This window comes from Saccopteryx bilineata, chromosome 3 (assembly GCF_036850765.1).
Source record: "Saccopteryx bilineata isolate mSacBil1 chromosome 3, mSacBil1_pri_phased_curated, whole genome shotgun sequence".
NCBI lineage: Eukaryota > Metazoa > Chordata > Mammalia > Chiroptera > Emballonuridae > Saccopteryx > Saccopteryx bilineata.
In genome coordinates this window covers 260,047,466-260,073,937 of record NC_089492.1, presented here as the reverse complement: position 1 = coordinate 260,073,937, position 26,472 = coordinate 260,047,466, and the positions used below count along the sequence as shown (strand labels likewise).

General features: G+C 39.4%; 1 protein-coding gene across 3 annotated transcripts in view; it reads right to left on the bottom strand.

Annotated features, from left to right (window-relative positions):
- Positions 1 to 17: 17 nt before the first annotated feature.
- FOXJ3 (forkhead box J3) overlaps positions 18 to 26,472 on the bottom strand; it is a 168,126-nt gene continuing 141,671 nt past the window's right edge. For all 3 annotated transcript variants that reach the window (XM_066269480.1, XM_066269479.1, XM_066269481.1), the window contains 5 exons: positions 24,966 to 25,382; positions 21,130 to 21,231; positions 20,552 to 20,743; positions 5,354 to 5,461; positions 18 to 2,960 (listed from right to left, as the gene is read on the bottom strand). In XM_066269480.1, the coding sequence (XP_066125577.1) occupies positions 2,845 to 2,960; positions 5,354 to 5,461; positions 20,552 to 20,743; positions 21,130 to 21,231; positions 24,966 to 25,382 (935 nt within the window). In that variant the 3' untranslated portion in view covers positions 18 to 2,844. The remainder of the gene's footprint in view (positions 2,961 to 5,353; positions 5,462 to 20,551; positions 20,744 to 21,129; positions 21,232 to 24,965; positions 25,383 to 26,472) is intronic.

Sequence of the window (26,472 nt, the reverse complement as noted above, 5' to 3'; positions counted from 1 at the left end):
ACACAGACAAATCAGTGTTATAAATAGAGTTAACATATTTATTTTAAGTGCCATTCATGCATATCAATTCTGGCAGCAACAATCCTAATGACACTTGGAATATTTCTTTACAGCACTAAACAGTTACAAAGAATGGGTGCCATTCATTAGAGAGGCAGAATATGAAATCGTGCAATAGCAAAACTGTAGAAACATTAAAACACTGACTGTCCAACAGCAGTACAGAGAGCAGATTGTGTTTGCACAAAAAGCCAATGCATTTTCATCACATATATACAATATAGATATGTACACATCGACCTCTGAGTGAACAATATCAAAATACTCTATTCCATTTGAAATAACCCCAGGTTGATTTCCTCCCACTTCAAAGGACATCTGAGAGACATGTATTTACAAGTACACACATGAATACATTTACATTGTGAAAACTGCCACAAATGCCAGTCGGATTATTCTCCTAGACAGAGTACTCCTGTTTGATTATATGCATTTATTATTCTTTTCCCCAAGAGTCTCCAGTCAATTTAGGCCCAAGACAGAGCTTACTCTGCATTAGCAGCTCCCGAGCGAGACGGCTGCTGGGGGACTGCACTGCCAGCAGCCCCGTCTGCTGTGGCCGCTGACAAGGCCCGCCTTGGCCCCAGGCTGCCTGATCACAACAGTGGGATAGTCTGGATGGAGGCTCTGTCTCCAGGGCCATTCTTGGTAAGTTTGGATTCTCATAAAAATACTGATCACTGCAAATCAGTAAATGATTGCCCAATAGGGAATTAGCTTCACACAACTTGAAAAATCTCCATCAGTGGTTTCTACTCACACCATTCAATATGAGACTGCATTCCAATACCCAAATTGTCTAAAGTGCACATTGCTACCCAAGCAGTTAGGTTTCAAACGGTCGTTGTGGTGGTATCCAGAAAACAGTGACTTGAGCAGACAATTGAAAACCACCGCTTTTCCCAAGCTTTTCCTCTGCAGGGGGCTATCTCATCTTGCTTTCAGGAAGAGGGGTCTGCCGGCTGTCTCTCCTGAGCCCTCTGGCTTTGACTGATCAAGGGACTGGGACTGAGCTTCCTTTTCCATGCCAAGTAGGGTGTGAATAACAGGAACACAAAGCCCTTCCTTTCTCCCCATCCTCACCAGCCTTACCATGGCTGGCTTCCCAGTGATTCATTCAAGGCAATTCTCCATTAAAAAAACAAAAAATACCCACACATGTTCAAACACTCACATACACACCTACAGAAACAAAGATGTTTGCTTAGTTCAAGTAGACATTACTCAACCACAGAACCACTAAGGCTACCTTAAGTGATTTAAGCATGGCTGACAGAGAGGCTAAAAAGTAACCAGTGAGCAGCTATTAACACCTTGATTGGATGGAACATATTTCCCCATTAGAACCAAAAGAAATTCTGTTTTTGTTTTTGGTCTAAATAACCAACTCAAAATCTATTTTTAATAATCTTATTTTTTTAGTTTTATTATAAAACTAAGATAATCTATGCAAAGTAACTGTGATATGATATGAAACAAAACAACAAACAAACAACAACTAATAAAAACCTCTAAGAGGCAGGCTGCATTTCAAAGAAAGTAACCAAATGCCATGCAATCTCAGAAGCACAGGACAACAGAAACAGCAGGCCATGGAACAGTAAGTGCACCGAGGTCTGTGGCAAATAAATCTGTGTGTGGCTCTATCCCCCTCAGTGCTTCCTAAATGCAAAGAAAACGAGTAAGGAAACTTGCTTTATGAACAATGCCCTGCCGTTCTGTTGCCCATATGAACTCTGACTCAAATTCCAGAAAATATGCTATTTAGCTAATAAACCTCAATCAAGCAGGAATGCTAAGACAGAGAAATATACTCACATGGTATGAGGACTGATGACAAAGAGAATAAATAATCTCTCTGATTGTCTTGTCTGTAAACTCTTATCAAGAAAAACAGCTCTGTGCTTTCAGACACCCCATTTCTCCTTAATGAACCCAATTAGAGCTGAGCATTCACAGAAGGTATCAATAAATATTAAAATAACACTTCTGAATAATAAATAAGTGGAGACATTGATTTGTTTTAAAGAGCCAAGCAATGCCCAATCAAATAAATTTTAGAGCTGTTACAACGCAGATTTAGAAAAACAGACATGGACAAGGAACAACATAAACTCTACAATCCCCGAAGCATTAAGAAAATTTTGGTCAGTTCTTTATGCTGCTAGGGAACAATAGCCCCTTTATAAAGATTATTTGGAGAGTATCAAACTCTGGGTTCCTTGACTTAGTAGAACTTCCTACCCACATTTCTGAAAAGACTGCATAAGGGGAAGTGGGCTTTGAAAAAATCTATTTCCTTTCAGTTGTCCCCATCAGTTAAAAGCATCCTGCAGAAAACAGCCTAATAAAGAATAAAAACTCACAGTAACTTTCTTTTCAAGATCTAATAATCCAATTAGAAAAATGGAAGCCTTTCAGTAATTTTGTACATATATTTACACATATGTATCTATAAACTGATTGCAGCAAAACAGACTCTGTCTGAAAAATCAGTCTGGCACTTGTGGTCAACATCAAATTGACACAAATATGCAAAAGCTGTTTAAATCACACAACAGTTAAGAGCTACATAGGGCAGCTGGCAGGGAGACAAACATAGTACTTGTTTGGGTCAGATAAAAGCAGTAAGTTATCCAGCTAAAATCTTTCTGATTGTCTTTCAAAAGAAATTTTGATAACATTGGTAAAATGATTAGCAATTTTCTCAACTGGATTCTCTTAAACCTTTCCCTTCACTGCACAGAAAGGTGCCACGGGGTTTGGGCCTTGCAGAAACAAGCTCTATACAATTGAATCCCAATCAAAGTCGTCCTGGATGTCATCTGGAGGCAGAGAGCGCCGCATTGGGAAGGCTTGGGAAGGCATCATGTGCTGCTGGTTCATGGCTCCGTGATGGCCTGGAAGGAAGCAGGAACGTCAGTGCTGACTTGGTACAGAAGCAATAAAAAGACACAAAAGCCTACTGGGCACTTCCCTGTGTCAGGTGCTCAGCACACAGATTTCACTAATACACCCGGAAGACTTCAGCGTGGGGTCTCTTATTTTCATCTTATAGATAAAAGACACTGGGTTTAAGAGAATAAGCAAGTTACCCAAAGTCACACAACTAGTAAGAGGAACAGACAGAATTTGAACTCAATTCACTTGACTTCAAAACCAACACTCTTCCCATTCATTAGAGCAGGCTGCAGCCCGAAAGGCATAAAAAGGGTGGTAGTGACTGAGTGCTGACGTAACCATTTCTCTGATAGTCCGTTCTGTTTCGACACGTGTTTCAGGAACATGAGTTGGCTCACATAAGAAAGGTAAATAGGAAATGATGTTAGTGCACTGCTGAAGCCACAGAGGGACAAGTGCATATCCTCAGCAAATTCATTTCTGTGCCACCAAATAACAGCAGGGGAACACAGAGGACATGTGCACAGTGGAGTGTTCAGGCCATGGAGGTCACAGCGGAGCACATGCCCCTCTCCCCGTGCTCCTCTCCTTGGGTCTGTGGCTGTGCAGTTTGTGCTCCCCAATTCTGGTGCATTCTGCCTTTATCTCCATAGCTTTGGCAAACCCCTTCCATACCAGATATATAGTAATGTTTATTTACTTGTAAAATGTATTATTTTATCGGTCTTATACATGTCCTTTTAACTGCTGTAGAAGTTTTACTGAGTTTCTATTAGTACTCTGAATACCAAGTTTCAAGAAATCTGTGGCTAATTTTATTTTTCTCATAGCTCGGTAATTTTTAATGTGCAATTTTACAAAATGCTAAAGTTTTCAGTGTATCAGGATAGCAGACATGCCTATATTTATTTTTAATGTATAGATTCCTTACTATGTGTGGAGCACTAATGTGATTTATATACAATTCTCACTTAATTCTCTTAACCCTCGGAGCTAGGTTGTGTTATTAGCCCCCTTTCACAGACAGAGAAGCTGAGACAGGAGAGCTAGGTAGCTGTCAAGTGTCAAAGCACCAGGATTCAATCCCAGGGACTCTAGCTCCAGAGTCTTAACTATTATGTCTTGACACCTACAAGTTACTGGTGAGCAATAAGAATGAAGAACACATGTCACTTCGTCCTAACTCTTTCACTACTGCCTGGCACACGAGTCCTTTCTTTTTTAATATTTAGTTATTGATTTGAGAGAGAGAAGGGATATAAAGAGAGAGAACATTGATTTGTTGCTTCACTTATTTATGAGTCATTGGTTGATTGCTGTGTGTGCCCTGACCTGGGATCAAACCCGCAACCTTGCTGTACTGAGATGACATGCTAACCAACTGAGCTCCCACTGCCTGACCAGCTTTTTAAATTTTTAATTAAAAAACACTGCATTCATTGGTTGATTTATGCATGTGCACTGACCAGGGTTGAGGTTTTAAATCTACTCCTTCATATTACCATCTGTCTTTTCCTCAAGTAGCCTAAGTCAGTGTTTTTCAATTGCTGGTCCATGGTAGAGTTAACCTCCATGATGTTATTTGAAGATTATAGATCTAATGATCTTAGTTGAACTCACTTATACTCAGGGTGATTTCTGCCTTAATAATCCCTGAAATAATTCTATTTTCACTGACCCCAAAGTGTAAAATTGTTGAAAACCACCAGCCTAAGTAAAGGGTGGTGTGATGTATGAGAAAAATAATGAACTCTGAATCCAGGCATCAGGCTTGAATCTTGGTTTGGCCATTTACCAAACTGGTGGCTCTGGGCAAGTTATTTTCCCTTTGAGCCTCCAGTTCCTCATGTAGATGATCCTTATGACTCCTTCCACCTCTAACAATGTGCCTCTACTGCCCTGCTAAATGTAAGAGCCCACATTCAGGAATCTAGAAAAATAACTTATGAACTAGTAACTCCTGAAACTTATGTCTAAGATACTTCCTTGCAAACTATAGCAGGGGAACATCATCAGAATGAATACTCAGGAGCTAATCAAAGTAGGTTCTTGAAACCTGCTGAAGTCTATCAAAATCAAATAGCCTCAAAAATACCTAAGACCCCAGGGCAAGCTATATGCCTACAACCTCTTAAGACAGATAGGACAATAATGAGAATCACAGATAGCCTCACAGGCTAAAAGAGGCTTCAGGTCATACAGTCCAAACACCAAATGACACTTAAATCCCTTCACCAGCACAGGAGTCAAGCAGCTGTCCAGTCTTCTGCACCCTCCCTGCCTGCACAGAGAGCCCCTCCCTCCTGAGCCAGCCTCCTTCACTGCTGGACAGCTAAAGCTTTTCAGTGTTAAGTTCTGAGTACTAACTGCAACACATCACACCCCAAATTACCTGTGATCGGTGTTCCTGGAGTGCTGAGTGCCTGCGGGATATGAGGATAACCAGGGGGTGGCATCACTGAAGGAGGGAGATTTTGCCTGGAGTCTATGTACAAATTTCCTAATCAGATTAAAAAACAGAATGAAGGAAAACATATTACCATAAGTAAAACAAATCAAGAATTAAAATTTTAATAGAATTGTTACCTAAAACTAAAGTAAGCAGATAAGGCAAAGAAGAAAATAGAAGAAAAAATTATTCATTTCAGATGTTAAAACTCCACCGAGATGGCGCTGTCTTTTGCACAGTGCAGGATGGGTGTGAGTACACTGGTGCTAACTCTGGCACTGCCTCTAACTCTCTGTAACATGCAGGCAAGTCACACCCATTACTGTTGTCACGTACCTCATTACAGTTCAAAAGTATTTTCTTCACTTCATCAGAGTCTCCTACTAAACCCACATGAGGGCAAGACAGGAATTATCCTCATTTCACAGATGAGGCAACTGAGGCTCAGAAAGGCTAAGCTGACTTGCCCAGAGATACATCAGTTTGACATGGTTAGGGCTGGGATCCAGTTCTTATAACTCATGGGCTCCTTCTACTAATGGCTGTCTCTATATTGCCCTGTTCTTTTCACCGTCAAAGTGGACTTATGGAAAGACCTGGGTTCAATTCCCAACCAGGGCACACAGGAGAAGCACCCATCTGCTTCTCCATCCTTCCCCCTCTCCTTCCTCTCTGTCTCTCTCTTCCCCTCCTGCAGCCAAGGCTCCAATGGAGCAAAGTTGGCCCAGGTGCTGAGGATAGGTCCATGGCCTCCGCCTCAGGCGCTAGAATGGCTCCGGCCAAAATGGAGCAACGCCCCAAATGGGCAGAGCACTGCCCCTGGGTGGGCATGTTGGGTGGATCCCGGTTGGACGCATGCGGGAGTCTGACTGCCTCCCTACTTTTAAGTTTGAAAAAAATTCAAAAAACTACCAATAAAAAACTGGACTTATGTGTGCCCTAGCTGCTTAACAATGTGATAGGAAAGATTTGCACAAGGTAAAAGAGCTACACTGGCCCTGGACAGTGGCTCAGTGGTAGAGCATTGGCCCAGTATATGAATGTCCTGGGTTCAATTCCCAGTCAGGACACATAGCAGAAGCAACCATCTGCTTCTCTCCCTCTTCCCCTCCTACAACCAGTGGCTCGATTGGATCAAGCATATGCTGAAGATACCTCCTTTGGAGTGCATCAACCTCAGATGCTAAAAATAGCTTGGTACTACAGCAGGGGTCAAGAACCTTTTTGGCTGAGAGAGCCATGAACGCCACATATTTTAAAATGTAATTCCATGAGAGCCATACAATGACCCGTGTACGTTACGCATTATCCAATAAAAATTTGGTGTTGTCCCGGAGAACAGCTGTGATTGACTCCAGCCACCCGCAACCATGAACATGAGCGGTAGGAAATGAATGAATTGTAATACATGAGAATGTTTTATATTTTTAACGTTATTTTTTTTTAATTAAAGATTTATCTGCGAGCCAGATGCAGCCATCAAAAGAGCCACATCTGGCTCGCGAGCCATAGGTTCCTGACCCCTGTACTATAGCATCAGCCCCAGACGGGGAATGCCAGGTGGATCCCAGTCTGGGTGCATGTGGGAGTCTGTCTATCTCCCCTCCTCTCACTTAAAAAAAAAAGTGCTACACCAAGCAAGAGTAATTAAAAATATATTATTTAGGAGTGTAGAAATGAGAAACATAGATCTCATTTAAGTGGCATTTCAGGTTCTTAAACAACCACCACTGTCTCTGAGGAAACTATAAAGAAAAAAAAGTTTTCTTTTGCTGCTCATAGTTCTTCCCACCACTGGAACGTCAGACTATCCAAGCTTGAGGTGGCAGCCTTAGAGACAATCTAACCCAGCCCTATCTCTCTGTTTATGCAGATGAGGAAATGAGATCAGAGAAGGTGCAACAGAACCAGTAACAGAACACAAGACTTGACTTCTAGCCACTGCCTCCTAAAACAACATGTTTTTTTATAGTCAAGTTTAGAGTCAAAATTCAGTTCTTTGATCATTTGTCATGATGATTTATGAAGAAAAAGAAGAGAAAGTTAAACTATGTTACACACAGCTCTAGTAATTCTTACATGGCGGGGGGAGGGATGGCTGATCAATCTTCACGTGCATGGCAGTGCTTCTAAAGGGTGCACCAGGCTGCCCGGCTGGAGAGGGCCACACCACTCTGAGTAATATGGTCACTTATTTACAGTGACTTCTCAGCCTCTATCCTGAAAAATCTTAGCTCTCTTTTACTTTTCCTTAGGAGCTCAAATCACAATTAAAAGACAAAATCTGATTTTTATTGAAAAAAAAATCAATCTTTTTATATTACTTCTCTTCATTTCTCTTTTTTGGCTTAGTAATTCTTACTTTAAAATGGGAGAGGTGCCTGGTCAGGTGGTGGCACAGTGGATAGAGTGTTGGCCTGGGATGCTGAGGACTCCGGTTCGAAACCCCAATGTTGCCGTCTTGAGCGTGGGCTCACAGACATGGTGCCATGGTCACTGGCTTGAGCAAAGGATCACTGGCTCGGCTGGAGCCCCAGGTCAAGGCACATATAAGAAAGCAATCAATAAACAACTAAAGTGCCACAACTATGAGTTTATGCTTCCCATCTCTCTCCCTTCCTGTCTTTCTGTCCCCCCCACATTCTTGCTTAAAATAAAGGGGGGGATAGGAATCAGAGAATAATCATGGGAATAAATAAGGATTATAGGAATAAATAGACACCCACATTAAACAAACAGCCTTAACTTTTTGAAACTGTCATATTCCTAACACTTTTACTTTCAGATACAATTTTCATTACTCCTCATTTTCCCCATGTTCTCATTACAGTTGGAACAATGAGCGTCTACCTAAACTTTCTAAGCAAGAAATTAACTTTCAATGCAGTTTCCATAGATTTTTAAGATCCTATAACATTTAGAATGTATTTATGAGAATTTAAAAATCTAATCACACAATATATTTATTGAAAGCAGACATTTGTTGAATGACAATTCATTCCAGAAATATCATGTGCCAAGCCCTGCTCTAGCCGCTAGGGATATAGAAATGAAAAACTCCATCTCGGGGGGAAGGGTAAGGCAAACACAGTAAATTAAACAGTATGTTAGACATACAATAGAGAGAAATAAAACATGGAGAGGGGACAAGGACTGCTGGACAGTAGGTGTCATGTAAACAGGATGGTCAAGAAAAGAAAGATATCACTTGAATAGATGCTTTTTTTGAGGAAAAAGTTGAAGATGAAGCTATGTCTCCTGGGTCTACTGAGGGAAGACCACTCTAGACAGAAGAAGAAAGTACAAAGCCCCAGAAGTAGGTCAACTGTGCATGGTATGTTCAAAGAACAGCAAGGAAGCCAGAGGGAAAGGGGGGGGAGTTAAAAGGACAGAAGAGTGGGGGACGGTCAAGAGTAATGGGGGATCAGAGTTTATAGGGCCATGTAGGCCACAGTAAGGACTTCGGTTTTTACTGAGAAAAATGGGTACCAATGGAGGGTTCTGAGCAGAAAAGATAGGTGATCAAGCTCCTCTGTCCTATAAAATCCCATTTATCCTGCAAAGTCCAGCTTAAATACAGCTTCTTCCATAAAGCTTTTCCATCTGCCCAAGACCATAAGCAAGCCCCTTTGTCTTGTGCCCACTGCCCTATGGTAGAAGTACAGTCCTCATCACACTATTTCTTGATAGACCTGTCTCACCTATCAGGCTGTGAGCTCCTTGAGATTAGGGACTATTTTAAAGTCACCTCTTTATTCTTAGTGCACAATACCTAGTCAGGTAAAGAAACAGAATAACATGTTTGCTAAATGAATGTACCCCTGCCCTTATATAAATATCCTTTAAGCAGAGCATCAAATTAAGAACAGCACAGCTAGAGGACTTAAACATTACTAGGCAACGCAAATTGTAAATACAGGTAAAATAACTTAGGAAGAAGAGATAATATACGGTGCTATATCATCTTTTTCTCCTTACCCCTTCCATACTAACACATTACAAACAACACTGATGTCTGGTGTCTCTAGGAGCCCAAAAGAGTATTTAACAAAAGGAAAGTCCTGAAGACAGAAATGACAGAGAAAGTTTGAAGATTATAGAAAGACTATATTCAAGGACTCAAGACCTATAGCTAAATGAACTTTGTAATTTTAATCAAGCAACTTTATCTGGGTTAGTTTCCTTACCTATTAAAGAATAAAATTAAGAGCTTTCTGAAGTCCCTTCTTTACACTACATTTCTAAACAAATGTGGCAATGAATTATTAGGGGGTAAGGGAAGTGAGATGTATAAATGAATCTGATAAAGGAATATAAGAAGAAAATAAAAGAATGACAAAAAGAAGGTAGGACTTAAAAGAAGCAGACTAGGAATAAAAGAAAAAAAATGATCTGAATATTCATGAACAGACATCAGTGGGGATGAGGTGATGGATGCTTAGATGACCAAAGCTGATCAGAGAAAGTATTGCAGAGGCCAAGAAGGCTTGGCAGGACAGGGTTGGCTAAAGTTCTTTTGCTTCAGCAGGAAAAGACTAAAGGGGGAGGGGGTTGGGAGAGGAAACCCAACTGAGGAAAAACTCTAGTTCTGCTTTGAACAAACTGTGAATGGAGCAGTACTGAGAAGCAATAAAGACTTTAAGAACCTAGAAAATAGAAAGGTGTTAGCAATAAAAAGAAAAGATGACAGAAAAAAAATTAAGAAAATCATAGACTAGAACCAAATAATCAAGGTCAGGGATCAAGAAGAGATGACTGCAAAGGGCTTTAGGAAAATAACCCAGGATCTCTGAAGAGAATCCAGAAGAGGTGCTTGGCCACTATGACAGAGAACAGCAGTAGATGGACAATGCTTTTCTAGTGCTGAGGATACTAAGTTCCAAAACCAAAAGGTATACTTGAACCTTTCTTAGAGATTTAGGTCACAAAATTGAAGAAAGTCTTGTTTCACCACATAATTTTACAATTTCAGAAAGGAGCTACTGGCTAACAGGTATAATGACCTTTTGAAATGGTTTTAAGATTGACCCACACTGTCTTCCACTTGTCTTCCTAGAACTCCCTGAGCTGCTGATGGCAACAATCTGGGAGCCACAAAGGTGCCCACCACTCAACATAAATGTATACTGATTACATATTAACCATTCAGATTCACTTAGCACTTTTAAGGCTGACTGACATAATGTCAGATGAGAAGATACAATTTTGCTTTAACAGGGAAAGAAAACAGAAAAAATAGAAAAGGGAAACCAAGGGACAAAGGGCAGAAGGAATGGTGCACTTGGTCTAGGACTTAAAGCAAGTTGAAAAAGTGAAAGTGATATATCCAAAAAGGCACAAACTATGAGCTTAGACTGTATCAGAGGATCAAAAAAGATAAGCTATCCATGATAAAAAGATAAAATGGAAAAAGGCAAAGAAGTGAAAATATATGTTGACTTATATAGATCTAACTATTTAAAAATGAATACAGGGTAGAATCTGGGAAAATGGCAGAATAGGAAGACCAAGAATCTGTCTCCTAACCTAGACAAAACTGTACTGGAGGAATAATATGATATAATTACTCTGGAAATCTGGAGTCTGCAGAAGGTTTGGATAGTAAATTGCAGTTAATTTTGATCAATTTCAGCTCTGAGCACAGCAGGAGCTACCTATCATCCCAGCACCCCCATAACAGACAGCTATGCACATGTTCCTGAAACAGTTTACACACAGCAGGCAAGGCACGGACAGTGTCTCCCAAACACTGGGGATCTGTACTCGCATCAATGGCTGTTGCTTCTATCCCAGAGATGCAGATAAAAAGGAGGATGTCCGTGGTTGTTGCATCTCCCCTCCATGCTGCAAGCCCCTCTTCTCTGGCTGAACTGATTTCCAGCAGAGTTTAAGGACTGGTGCCTCTTTTGCCTTTCATTTTTCTCTTTCTTCCCCCTTTGGGAGCCAGACATTAAAGACTAGAACACTGAAAAACAACTGCATATTAAGTGGAAATTAAAAAGTGACCACCTATGCCAGGAGAAAAGCACAGGCTCAAAGATGACCTCAGAAGACCTTAAGTTGGCCCCGGATGGATGGTTAGATAGAGTGTTGGCCCCTGCAGACAATCCCAGGTTCAACTCCTAGTCAGGACACACATGAGAAGTGACCATCTGTTTCTCCTCCCTTCCTTCTCCCCTTTCTCTGTCTCCTCCCCTTTCACAGCCAGTGGCTCCATTGGTATGAGTGTCTGCTCCAGGTGATAAGAAAAGCTTGGCTGTTTTGAACATAGACCTGAGACAGTAAGATTGATTTCAGCACCAGCCCTAGACAGGTTTTGCAAGGTAGATCCCAGTTGGGGCACATGTGGCAGTCTGTTTCACTATCTCCCCTTCTCTTAATTAAAAAAGAGAAAGAGAGAGAGAGAGAGAGAGAGAGCATAAGTTTAAACCTTAGGTTGAAACCTGACATAAGAACAGCCTATAGCAATCAAAAAAAAAAAGGAAAAAAACAAAAACAGTAACAAAACCAGCAAACCCCTGCAGAAGGGAGAGGATCTGGTTTCCATAGGTACCACGTTATTAGATTCAAGAGCTTCCTTTATGCCAAAAAAATCAAAAGGCATACAAATAAGCAGGAAAGTATGGCCTACTCAAAGCAAAAGCAAAACCAAATTAACAGCAACCTTCCTTGAAAAACACCTGAGGGCAGATCTACACAAAAGCTTTAAAACAACTGCCTAAGGATGCTTAAAGACTAAAGGAAAAGGAGTGACGTCACAGAAATGGCGCCGTGAGAAGCGAGTCTGACAGCTCTCCCCTAAATCACAACAAATTTATCAACTAGAAACAGAAAAATTTATCCTCGGAGCATTCCGGAGTTCCACACAAACTGAAAGCAAAAGGACTGTTATCACTTGAATCTGAGAGACGAGGGTGTGGAGGAAGCTACCGCAGCGACGCTCATTCAAGCCGCCAGGGAGTGCGCCTGTGTGCTATCAATAAGACCACCCTCAGATGCCAATAAGAAAGAGGAAATCGAATATTATGGATACAAAAGAAAGAGAGGTAACACAAATAGATGTGGAAAAATCTATGGAGAAAAGACTTAACATATTGGAAGCCTTGGAGCTAAATGACAGAGAATTTAAAATAGAAATCTTAAAAATACTCAGAGATATACAAGAAAACACAGAAAGGCAATATAGGGAGATCAGAAAACAACTCAATGAACACAAAGAATATATTACCAAGGAAATTGAAACTATAAAAACAAATCAAACAGAAATGAAAAACTCAATTCACGAGCTGAAAAACGAGGTAACAAGCTTAGCTAACAGAACAGCCCAGATTGAAGATAGGATTAGTGAAATAGAAGACAAACAACTTGAGGCACAACACAGAGAAGAAGAAAGAGACTCAAAAATAATAAAAAATGAGAAAGCCCTACAGGAATTGTCTGACTCCATCAGAAAGAATAACATAAGAATAATAGGTATATCAGAGGGAGAAGAGAAAGAAAATGGAATGGAGAATATACTCAAACAAATAATAGACGAGAACTTCCCAAGCCTGTGGAAAGAACTAAAGCCTCAAATTCAAGAAGCAAACAGAACATCAAGTTTTCTTAACCCCAACAAACCCACTCCAAGGCACATCATAATAAAGATGACACAAACCAATGACAAAGAAAAAATTCTCAAGGCAGCCAGGGAAAAGAAGAGTACAACATATAAAGGAAGGCCTATTAGATTATCATCAGATTTCTCAGCAGAAACTCTACAAGCTAGAAGAGAGTGGACCCCAATATTTAAAGCCCTGAAAGAGAGGAACTTTCAGCCAAGAATACTATACCCATCAAAGCTATCCTTCAAGTATGAAGGAGATATAAAAACATTCACAAATACAGAAAAGATGAGAGAATTTATCAACAGAAAGCCCCCACTCCAGGAAATACTAAGGGGGGTTTTCCAACCAGATTCAAAGAACAAAAGAAAACAACACCACAAGTAACAGCTCCACCAAAAACACAATAAAACCAAACTTAAACTGTGACAACAAAGGAAAAAAAGGGGGGAAAGGATGGAGATTAACAGTAGCAAAGGATGATGAAGTGCAGAAATACTTATAAGATAGGGTACTACAATGAATATGGTAGGTACCCTTTTCATTACTTAATGGTAACCACCCTTAAAAAAACCACCACAAAAACACTTGACTTAAAAAAGGTAGCAACAGAGGAAAGAAGTATGGAACACAAACAAACAAAAACAAATGATAGAAAAACAAAAGAGAAGAATCAAACTAGATACAAAACTAACAGAAAGCAATTTATAAAATGGCAGTAGGGAACCCACAAGTGTCAATAATTACACTAAATGTAAATGGATTAAACTTACCAATAAAAAGACACAGAGTAGCAGAATGGATTAAAAAAGAAAATCCAACTATATGCTGCCTACAAGAAACACATCTAAGCAACAAGGATAAAAACAAATTCAAAGTGAAAGGCTGGAAAACAATACTCCAAGCAAACAACACCCAAAAAAAAGCAGGTGTAGCAATACTCATATCTAATAATGCTGACTACAAGACAGAAAAAGTACTCAGAGACAAAAATGGTCATTTCATAATGATTAAGGGGAAGTTGAATCAAGAAGACATAACAATCCTTAATATATATGCACCAAACCAAGGAGCACCAAAATATATAAGACAGCTACTTATTGACCTTAAAACAAAAACTAACAAAAATACAATCATACTTGGAGACCTCAATACACCGCTGACGGCTCTAGATCGGTCATCCAAACAGAGAATCAATAAAGATATAGTGGCCTTAAACGAAATACTAGAACACCTGGATATGATAGACATCTACAGGACACTTCATCCCAAAGCGACAGAGTATACATTTTTCTCTAGTGTACATGGAACATTCTCAAGAATTGACCATATGTTGGGCCACAAAGACAATATCAGCAAATTTAGAAAAATTGAAATTGTACCAAGCATATTTTCTGATCATAAAGCCTTGAAACTAGAATTCAACTGCAAAAAAGAGGGGGAAAAACCCACAAAAATGTGGAAACTAAACAACATACTTCTAAAAAATGAATGGGTCAAAGAAGAAATAAGCGCAGAGATCAAAAGATATATACAGACAAATGAAAATGAAAATACGACATATCAGAATCTCTGGGATGCAGCAAAAGCAGTAATAAGAGGAAAGTTCATATCACTTCAGGCCTATATGAACAAACAAGAGAGAGCCGAAGTAAACCACTTAACTTCACACCTTAAGGAACTAGAAAAAGAAGAACAAAGACAACCCAAAACCAGCCGAAGAAAGGAGATAATAAAAATCAGAGCAGAAATAAATGAAATAGAGAACAGAAAAACTATAGAAAAAATCAATAAAACAAGGAGCTGGTTCTTTGAAAAGATTAACAAAATTGACAAACCCTTGGCAAGACTCACCAAGGAAAAAAGACACAGGACTCAAATAAATAAAATCCAAAATGAAAGAGGAGAGATCACCACAGACATCATAGAAATACAAAGAATTATTGTAGAATACTATGAAAAACTATATGCCACCAAATACAACAATCTAGAAGAAATGGATAAATGCCTAGAACAATACATCCTTCCTAGACTGAGTCATGAAGAAGCAGAAAGCCTAAACAGACCAATCAGCAGGGAGGAAATAGAAAAAACTATTAAAAATCTCCCCAAAAATAAAAGTCCAGGCCCAGACGGTTATACTAGTGAATTCTATCAAACATTCAAAGAAGACTTGGTTCCTATTCTACTCAAAGTCTTCCAAAAAATTGAAGAAGAAGCAATACTTCCAAACACATTTTATGAGGCCAACATAACCCTCATACCAAAACCTGGCAAGGATGGCACAAAGAAAGAAAACTACAGACCAATATCTCTAATGAATACAGATGCTAAAATACTAAACAAAATACTGGCAAACCGAATACAACAACATATTAAAAAAATAATACATCATGATCAAGTGGGATTCATCCCAGAATCTCAAGGATGGTTCAACATACGCAAAACGGTTAACGTAATACACCATATCAACAAAACAAAGAACAAAAACCACATGATCTTATCAATAGATGCAGAAAAGGCTTTTGATAAAATACAACACAATTTTATGTTTAAGACTCTCAAAAAAATGGGTATAGAAGGAAAATATCTCAACATGATAAAGGCCATATATGATAAACCATCAGCCAACATCCTATTAAACGGCATAAAACTGAGGACTTTCTACCTTAAATCAGGAACAAGACAGGGTTGTCCACTCTCTCCACTCTTATTTAACATGGTGCTAGAAGTTCTGGCCAGAGCAATCAGACAAGACAAAGAAATAAAAGGCATCCATATCGGAAAAGAAGAAGTAAAGCTATCACTTTTTGCTGATGATATGATCCTATACATCGAAAACCCGAAGGACTCCACAAAAAGATTATTAGAAACAATAAACCAATACAGTAAGGTCGCAGGATACAAAATTAACATACAAAAGTCCATAGCCTTTCTATATGCCAACAATGAAATATTAGAAAACGAACTCAAAAAAATAATCCCCTTCACGATTGCAACAAAAAAAATAAAATACCTAGGAATAAACATAACAAAGAACGTAAAGGACCTATATAATGAAAATTACAAAGCATTGTTAAGGGAAATCGAAAAAGATACAATGAGATGGAAAAATATTCCTTGTTCTTGGATAGGAAGAATAAATATAATCAAAATGGCCATATTACCCAAAGCAATATACAAATTTAATGCAATTCCCATCAAAATCCCTATGAGATTTTTTAAAGAAATGGAACAAAAAATCATCAGATTTATATGGAACTATAAAAAACCCCGAATATCCAAAACAATCCTAAGGAAAAAGAATGAAGCTGGGGGCATTACAATACCTGACTTTAAACTATATTATAGGGCCACGGTAATCAAAACAGCATGGTATTGGCAAAAAAATAGACACTCAGACCAATGGAACAGAATAGAAAGCCCAGAAATAAAACCACATATATATGGTCAAATAATCTTTGATAAAGGGGCCAACAACACACAATGGAGAAAAGAAAGCCTCTTCAACAAATGGTGTTGGGAAAACTGGAAAGCCACATGCAAAAGAATGAAACTCGACTACAGCCTGTCCCCGTGTACTAAAATTAATTCAAAATGGATCAAAGACCTAAATATAAGACCTGAAACAATAAAGTACATAGAAGAAGACATAGGTACTAAAATCATGGACCTGGGTTTTAAAGAACATTTTATGAACTTGACTCCAATGGCAAGAGAAGTGAAGGCAAAGATAAATGAATGGGACTACATCAGAATTAAAAGTTTTTGCTCAGCAAGAGAAACTGATATCAAAATAAACAGACAGCCAACTATATGGGAACGGATATTTTCAAACGACAGCTCAGATAAGGGCCTAATATCCAAAATTTACAAAGAACTCATAAAACTCAACAACAAACAAACAAACAATCCAATAAAAAAATGGGAAGAGGACATGAACAGACACTTCTCCCAGGAAGAGATACAAATGGCCAACAGATATATGAAAAGATGCTCAGCTTCATTAGTTATTAGAGAAATGCAAATCAAAACTACAATGAGATACCACCCACTCCTGTTAGATTAGCTATTATCAACAAGACGGGTAATAGCAAATGTTGGAGAGGCTGTGGAGAAAAAGGAACCCTCATTCACTGTTGGTGGGACTGTAAAGTAGTACAACCATTATGGAGGAAAGTATGGTGGTTCCTCAAAAAACTGCAAATAGAACTACCTTATGACCCAGCAATCCCTCTACTGGGTATATACCCCAAAACCTCAGAAACATTGATACGTGAAGACACATGTAGCCCCATGTTCATTGCAGCACTGTTCACAGTGGCCAAGACATGGAAACAACCAAAAAGCCCTTCAATAGAAGACTGGATAAAGAAGATGTGGCACATATACACTATGGAATACTACTCAGCCATAAGAAATGATGACATCAGATCATTTACAGCAAAATGGTGGGATCTTGATAACATTATAAGGAGTGAAATAAGCAAATCAGAAAAAAACAAGAACTACATGATTCCATACATTGGTGGAACATAAAAATGAGACTAAGAGTCATGGACAAGAGTGTGGTGGTTACCAAGGGTGGGGGGGGAGGGAGGACATGGGAGGGAGGGAGGGAGAGAGTTAGGGGGAGGGGGAGGGGCACAGAGAACTAGATGGAGGGTGACGGAGGACAATCTGACTTTGGGCGAGGGGTTTGCAACATAATTTGATGACAAAATAACCTAGACATGTTTTCTTTGAATATATGTACCCTGATTTATTAATGTCATCCCATTACCATTAATAAAAATTTATTAAAAAAAAAAAAAAAAAGACTAAAGGAAAATGGAAAGAAAATAATAATAATAATAATAATAATAATAAATGAACAAAATGAAAGTACCAGTAAAAAGAAACCAAAAGAAATTCTGGAATTAAAAAATCACAATAAAATGAAAAATTCACTAGAAGAATTCAAAGAAATATTTGAATAGGTAGAAGAATCAGCAAACTTGAAGACTGGACAACAAAAATTATCAAGACTGAGTAACAGAAAAAAAGAAAAGCAGAGTCCAAGGACCTGTGGGACACTATCAATGAGACCAGCTATGCATGTGGGAGTCCCAGAAGAAGAAGAGAAAAAGGGGCAGAGAGAATATATAATAATGTCTGAAAACTTCCCAAATTTGATGAAAGACAAGAACATAAACATCTAAGATGCTCAATGAACTCCAAGTAAGTTGAAGCCAAAGAGACCCACACCAGACACATTATAATCAAATTTTCAAAAAGCCAAAGATAAACTTTGGCAGCCAAAAGATATGGGCAAATCTATTCAAAGTGCTAAAAGAAAATATAGTGCCAACCAAGAGCCCTATAACCAGCAAACCTGTCATTTCAAGAGTGAGGAAGAAATTAAAACATTCCCAGATAAACAAAAGCTAAGGAAGTTCATTACCATAAGGCCTGCCCTGAAAGAAATGCTCCAGAGAGTCCTGCATAGTAAAAGTAAAAAAGGACATTAGACAGTAACTCAAAACCATATGGAGCCTGACCAGGCAGTGGCACAGTGGATAGAGCATTGGACAAGGATGCCAAGGACCCAGGTTCGAGACCCCGAGGTCGCCAGCTTGAGCGTGAGCTCATCTGGTTTGAGCAAAAACTCACCAGCTGGCCCTGGCCAGTTGGCTCAGTGGTAGAGCGTCAGCCTGGCGTGCAAGGGTCCTGGGTTCGATTTCCGGCCAGGGCACACAGGAAAGGCGCCCATCTGCTTCTCCACCCCTCCCCCTCTCCTTCCTCTTTGTCTCTCTCTTCCCCTCCCGCAGCCAAGGCTCCATTGGAGCAAAGATGGCCCGGGCGCTGGCTGGGGATGGCTCTGTGGCCTCTGCCTCAGGCTCTAGAGTGGCTCTGGTCGCAACATAGCGACGCCCCGGATGGGCAGAGCATCAACCCCCTGGTGGGCAGAGCATCGCCCCCTGGTGGGCAGGGCGCTGCCCCCTGGTGGGCGTGCCGGGTGGATCCCGGTCGGGCGCATGCGGGAGTCTGTCTGACTGTCTCTCCCCGTTTCCAGCTTCAGAAAAATACAAAAAAAAAACAAACCAAAAAAGACAAACAAAACTCAACAGCTTGGACTGAAGGTCGCTGACTCAAGCTAGGAGTTACTTGGTCTGCTGAAGGCCCACGGTCAAGGCACATATGAGAAAGCAATCAATGAACAACTAAGGTGTCGCAATGCGCAATGAGAAACTAATGATTGATGCTTCTCATCTCTCTGTTCCTGTCTGTCTGTCCCTGTCTATCCCTCACTCTGACTCTCTCTCTGTTTCTGTAAAAAACAAACAAACAAAAAAACCCATATGGAAAAAAAAATCTCAGTAAAAGTAAATACATGGGTAATTATAAGAGCTTGTATTAGTATAACAATTTGTAACTCTACCTTTTGTTTTATACATGATTTAAGAGACTAATATAATTTCTAAAAGTTAGTATAATTATAATTTTGGTTTGTAAACCCTTGTACTGTTTTCTACTTTAGGAGACTGGGATATTCAAAAGAATTATTAGTGTATGTTCTAGGGGTACATGAAGTATAAAGATGTGACACTAGCAACCACAGGGGTAGGGATAAAGGAGCAGAGCTTTTATGTGTTATAAAATTTACATTGATATAAATTCAAATTAGTGTTATAATTTTAAAATATTAAATTAAATCTCATGGTAATCACAAAGAAAAGAGCTATAGAATGTACACAAAAGGAAATTTGAAAGTTTAAACATTTAATTATAAAAATATCAACTAAACACAAAAGACAATATAATGCAGGAAACTGGGGACAAAAGAAGCTATAAGTCATACAGAAAAGAAACTACTTTAAATGTAGGTGGACTGCCTGGCCTGTGGTGACCCAGTGGATAGAGCATTGACCTGGAACACTGTACTGGTTTGAAACCCCTGGCTTGCCCAGTCAAGGTACATATGGGAAGTAACTACAACTTGATACTTTCTGTTCCTTCCCACCCCTCGTTCTCTCTCTCTTCTCTCTAAAAATCAATAAATAAAAAAATCTTAAAAAACTTTTTTTTAAATACAGAGCACAAATTTTGAGTCCAAAGTAAAACATCAAAGAGACTACATACCATAGTGTTCACTCTTCAAGTAAACTTTCCACTTTAATTTTGTTTAACATTCTTAGAAGATATATAAAAATAAGATTTTCATTATCAGTATATACAAATTTAAACTGATCCAACTTCATAACTATGTTCTTATTAAAATGTATGTATCTTGAAGACATTTAATTCTTGTCTGACAACTTAAAAGGTCACAAAGTCAATTGTAAACAATAATCACATACATCATGACAAAAAATAATTTCTTTCTCTCAATTTTTCTAAGATATAGTACCTTAAATACATAATTTGATTTCATTTGTTTCTTAGAACTTAAACAATATAAATGGATCACTGTCACCAATAACAATGTACCAAGTTGCCTCAGACAGTAACTAAATTTCGTGAAAAGAGAAGATCAAGAAGATAATTAAAGTCATACCTGTTCCAATGTGTTGGGAAGGTTTTGTTGGATGCATGGCACCATGACAGACATTTTGCTGAACATTACTCTGTGAATGGATAAGGCCAGTTTGGGTAAAGAACTGATTAAGAGAAGAACAGAGATCAGCAAATTGAACCTGATCTAAAGACCAGTTCTTGAGATCTGCCTGTCTCATACTCTCCATCAAACCTATGAGAAAAAACATCAGAAATACACAGTTAGCACAGTTCTGTAAATATTGCAAGGAAAATAGCAAGACAATTTTCTTTTCTTTCAGCCCTCAAAATTTCCACTGGTAGTGATTTGTCCACACAATAAAGAATGACATTATAAAATTATTCAAAGTATGATTCTCTTAAATGTGGCCAAACTGTTTTCAGAACTGTCTCTGACCCTTTGCTTCAACTGTCCAAAAGATTTAATTATGAATTTTGCAAAGTGTTGCTTTTAAGCATACTACCAATAACAAATAAGACACTTAAGAAGATGTTTATTTCTATTACAAAGAAATTTATAATCTACCAGAGAAAACAGGATGTGTATTTGGTTACTTGTCAAATAGAACTAATACTCACCTTGAAACTGTGAAAGGTCTACATCTGACCAATTAACACTGCTAGCAATTCGACAGCTTTCTTTTAGCATATCAAGTGTTGCATACCAATCATTTGAAACACCTATAAAAATAATATTGACACTATAAATCTTGGATAGTGTAAGTCTGAAGTATATGGTATGGGAAGACAATGAGCTGACCTCATTCCTGAAACTGGCAGATCCCTATCTCGTTTTACAAATGGATGCACACCCATTACTTCATGTGTTGGAGTAATCTGCTCTGAGACAGGTAGGAAGGCTATTATTTCCATTTCACAAATGAAACAAAACAAAATAAAATGAAAAAAACCCTGAACCCAGAATGGTGGTACAACTTAACAAGGTTACTATAATGAATCTAAGACTTGAACCCAGGGATTCCAAACTCTAGTCTAGTATCCGAAAATTGTCAAATTTAATTACACTAAAAATAAATGACCGGGCAGGACAAGTCACACAAGTCAGTATTTCCTGCCATATAAAGTTTCTTTTCTTGTCTTGTTGTGACCTTCAGAGATATGTTCTTTGTAACTTAAAGGCAAGTACACCTTTAGAAGCAATGTGCAGTATAACTTAAAGCACTGACTTAAGGGAAGTAAATTAAATTGTAGGGCAAGAGGTATTTCTTACAAAGCAACCTCAAGAATGAGAAATGCCTTAACACAGTTCTCCCGTGAAGGTAGCAAGGGATAGAGCCGCAACTTCTATAAGAAACAATGTTGAGCCCAAACCAGGGCATTTCTAGTCAGGAACAGAACTCTCTGATGTGATATCATCAGAAGCATTAAGGCTCCACAGTCCCTATGTCAGCAGAGCGGTCACCACCCAGAGGCATGGGACAAGAGCTGCTGCACTCAATGAGAGAGGGCCAAGTAGATAAAGAATGTCCTCCATTCAGTGACTACTGCCCAGACTACTCTGTCTTCAGGATCACTCCTGGATGGATGAAAATAAGGACTAATAAAAAGGATTTTTTGCTACATCACAAGTAACTCTATCAACTACTAGCTACTTGATTTACAAAATTCTGCCAATTATGAATTTTTAAAATTTAAATACTGAACCAGAGACAACAAGAAATTTGTTGGGGGAAAAAATTAAATGCCTCAAGTGAGCCACAAACATTCAAGTCTATTAGACTTTCTGATCCTACAATAACTGCTGACTTAGGAATACAAAAGAAAGCCATCTCTGCAGAGAATGGCTGAGTAAACCCCTACCCACTCAGTAAATGTTTGCTAATTTTAGTCCTTTTAGAATAACTGGTGCTACAGGCTCTAAACTCTGATAGGTCAGGACATAATGATTTAAGAGAATAATGTGAGATAATATATCTAAATTATCTTGCACAAAATGGGTACTCAAACCTGTGAGCTCCCTCTATTCCTTCCCTTTTAAAGACAACCTACTTATTAGTTTCATCTTATAAATCAAATTTATAATTCAAGAAGACGAATTATTATCATACTAACAATTTTCCCTAACTCCCAAGGTGAAAATCTATCTTCATCCTTTGGCAAGCTGCCACTGGGACAGCAGGCCATTAAGGGCACATTGTGGATTATTTTCAACTGTAATTGTACTTTTTTCTCTCTTGGCAGTCATTAGACTTAAAAAGAAAGGTATGACCACAGCATCACAGCCTTCTACTGATACTAGTCTCTATGCTCATTAGTAAATCCTCAAAATCATATTAAAAACAAGCTTAAATACCTGAAGAATGTCTAGACATTAAAAGGCAGGCAATAGTAATTGAACTAAGAATTACAAAAGGGGGCTATAATATATGTGTATCTTTTCTTCTGGGCATAGATCTAAAAATAACTTCAGGATGTTTTCGGAGAGAGAGCCATCAAGGCAGAAACTATACCCAATTTTCAATTTTATTCTCGATTTTATTCTACTTAAGAATTAGTAACGGCCTGACTTGCCTGTGGTGGCACAGTGGAAATGACCTGGAATGCTGAGGTCGCTAGTTTGAAACCCTGGGCTTGCCTGGTCAAGGCACATATGACAAGCAACTACTACAAGTTGATGCTTCCCACTCCTCCCCCTCTTCTCTCTCTCTCTCTCCTCTCTCTAAAATCAATAAATAAAATCTTTAATACTAATAATAATTCTTCACATTTAAAAAAAAGAATTAGTAATGGAAAACAAAATAAATTGTTAAAAGAAAGTCACCAAATCCAAATACCCTGCTATGCATCTTTGTACTTTATCTCATTTAATACTCCCCCCAAAAACCTTATTTTTTCCATGTTGTAAATAAGAAAACAGTTTTAGAAAAGTTTAAGAATTAAAGTAAAATCAGAATATAAGAGAGAATATGCACTAACTAAAGCTCATTTCCCTGACAATAGTTTAACTGCCTGAAACAATGGTCAATTTTTTATGGTAAGAATTAGTACTGTCTAGCACTTAGCAACTGTTTCTTTAGGATAAAAACCTCAAGTGACATGGCTGGTAAGTGGTCAGCCAGGCCAGCTGAGAGAAGGAACCAGCTTTGCAGTATTCTGGGGCCCCATTCATTTTGCAGTCTGTGTCTGTGCACCCCTTGGAGCTCTGCAATACAAAGACTGCTTGGTTTGTAAGCAATGTCAATTAAGCATCTCACCATAAACCACCAAGACCTATCTGAAGAGCAACAGATTTTCAAAACATCAGGATAAGAAAAACGCTTTCTTCTTTGCAAAATACCATAGAATGAGATACCTGGCACAAATTAAGCAAAAAATGAAAGAGTGGGAACATTCACTGAATACTTAAATACAAGGTACCAGACTAGGCATTTCATATTTGTATTCTCACTAGGACCCTTATAACAACACTGTATACCAGTGTACTTTCATTTTTAAAGAAAATAACAAGACTAAAAAAAGGTAAGTTATACACCAAAAGTCGTAAGAGCCATAATGAGATTCAAATCAATGCTCTTTCTTCTATACCACTGAATCATAATGGACTACAGATAGACTGTGTACTTCATTCTCCTTCCAAGGACAGCTGATCCTTGAACAACATAGGTTTGTACTGTGTGGGACCACTTACATGCAGATTATTTTCAATAAATATACAGTAAATAGTATTTTCTTTTATAATATTTTTTTTAATTTATACATTTTAGAAAGGAAAGAGAGAGAGAGAGAGAGAGAGGGAGAAAGGGTGGGAGAAGCATCAAATCATAGTTGCTCCTGTATGTGCCTTGACCAGGCAAGCCCAGGGTTTCTCAAACAAGCAACCTCAGTGTTCCAGGTCGGGCTTTATCCACTGCGCCACCACAGGTCAGGAACTGACCAGGAATACTATTGAAAATAATAGTATTTTCAATCTCTAGTTGGGAATCCACAGATGTGGTGCCTTGTTTTATGCCGTTTTACATGAAGAACTTAAGCATCTATGGATTATGGTATCCGAGGGGATCCTCGAACCATCTCCCATGGATCCTGGGGTACGACTGGGAGTCAAAAACCAAAGATTTTCAACTGGGGAGGATGGTCTGGAGCCTCTAACATCTGCATTGTTCAAGGATCAACAGTACTCACAAAACACTTGCTTTCCAGAAGGACAAAACAAGAGTTAAAACCAAAACCTACAAGGGTTGCTGAGTTTGCCTGCATTGCCATAATAAATTTTAAACAAAAATGTCTCCAGGTCAATCCATGGACTAAATGAGTTACAACTATAGCAGTAGAGCAAGGAAACATAAAAGCAGACAGATAAAAGAGGGTTGGTTGTAAATACAGATAAGTCCCCAGATAACAAAGAACAGATCTTAATTCACAGTTAGCCAAACAGTCAGGAGACAAAGACTTACCAGAATTACAGGATACCTGCTGTGGGGGTGGGGGTGCCTGATGTGTTAACGCCTGATGCTGATGGTTCGAATGATGCTGCATGTGTTGATGTGGAGAGGGGTGCTGGGGGTGAGGGGACTGGAGCTGGCTGTGTGGCTGTGGGTGTGGGACTGGGTGCTGGGGACGCTGCGGATGCTGTGGTAAACCGTGTGGTCGATGGGGCGGGTGCGGAGACGGCTGCGTGTGCATCTGCGGGTGAGACAGTGAGACCTGTGCAACTGAGTTACTGCCCGTGGTGTTGAGGCCACTGCCGTGACTGTTGGACAGGCTGCTTTGGTTGCCGTGTGGGTGAGCGCTCACTGTACTGCCAGGAGAATGCTGATAGGAACACGAAGTATGGGACTGTTGGGAAGTTTCAGAAGGGATGTTCATCAAACCTAAAAACAGAAAAAGCAAGATCATTTATGGTCAGATCTGTTGTATTTTATGACAAGCATTTGCAAAATTATTCAGACAGCAAAGGTCTATGTTGTCAAAAGCAACTTTGGTTTAGTTTAACAAGTGCTAATAAAACATCCACCATACACTGGGCTCTGTAACTGAGAACAATAAGACCATCACTCCCTGCCCTCAAGTAGCTTATGGTGTAGTGGGAGAGAGACACTTAAAGAGATTATGTCCAACATTAAGTACTAAGGCAAGAGTACACAGTGGAGACACACAGACTCTGCTTCCAGCCAGTTCAAGAAAGAAGGGGCTGGAGATATAGAGAAGCCTTCCCTGAAAAGGCAGTATCTGAGTTGAGTTTCAAAAAGATGAGTCAAGACTAAGCAAAACAAAAGGGCCACCTCCACTATTCTTTTTCATTACTCTTGTGGGACATTCTTGAGATACAGTTTGGGGGTTAAGACTGCACACTTTACAGCACCAGAAAGTAGGAATTAAAGTCTCTGCACTGACCTTGGAAACTCTGGGAAATTATTAACCTCTCCAAGCCACAATTACCTCAACTAGAAATGTGTGTGATAGTATCTACATCACAGAGTTGAATATAAAAATGTCATGATGCGGCCCTGGCCGGTTGGCTCAGCAGTAGAGCGTCGGCCTGGCGTGCGGGGGACCCGGGTTCGATTCCCGGCCAGGGCACGTAGGAGAAGCGCCCATTTGCTTCTCCACCCCCCCCCTCCCTCTCTGTCTCTCTTTTCCCCTCCCGCAGCCAGGGCTCCATTGGAGCAAAGATGGCCCGGGCGCTGGGGATGGTTCCTTGGCCTCTGCCCCAGGCACTGGAATGGCTCTGGTCGCGGCAGAGCGACGCCCCGGAGGGGCAGAGCATCGCCCCTGGTGGGCATGCTGGGTGGATCCCGGTCGGGCGCATGCAGGAGTCTGTCCGACTGTCTCTCCCCATTTCCAGTTTCAGAAAAATACAAAAAAAAAAAAAAATGTCATGATGCAAGTGCAGGCTATAGGATGAGTTCAGTAAATGTAAGCTGTTATGATGATCATGATCATGAGTAGACAAACTTATTA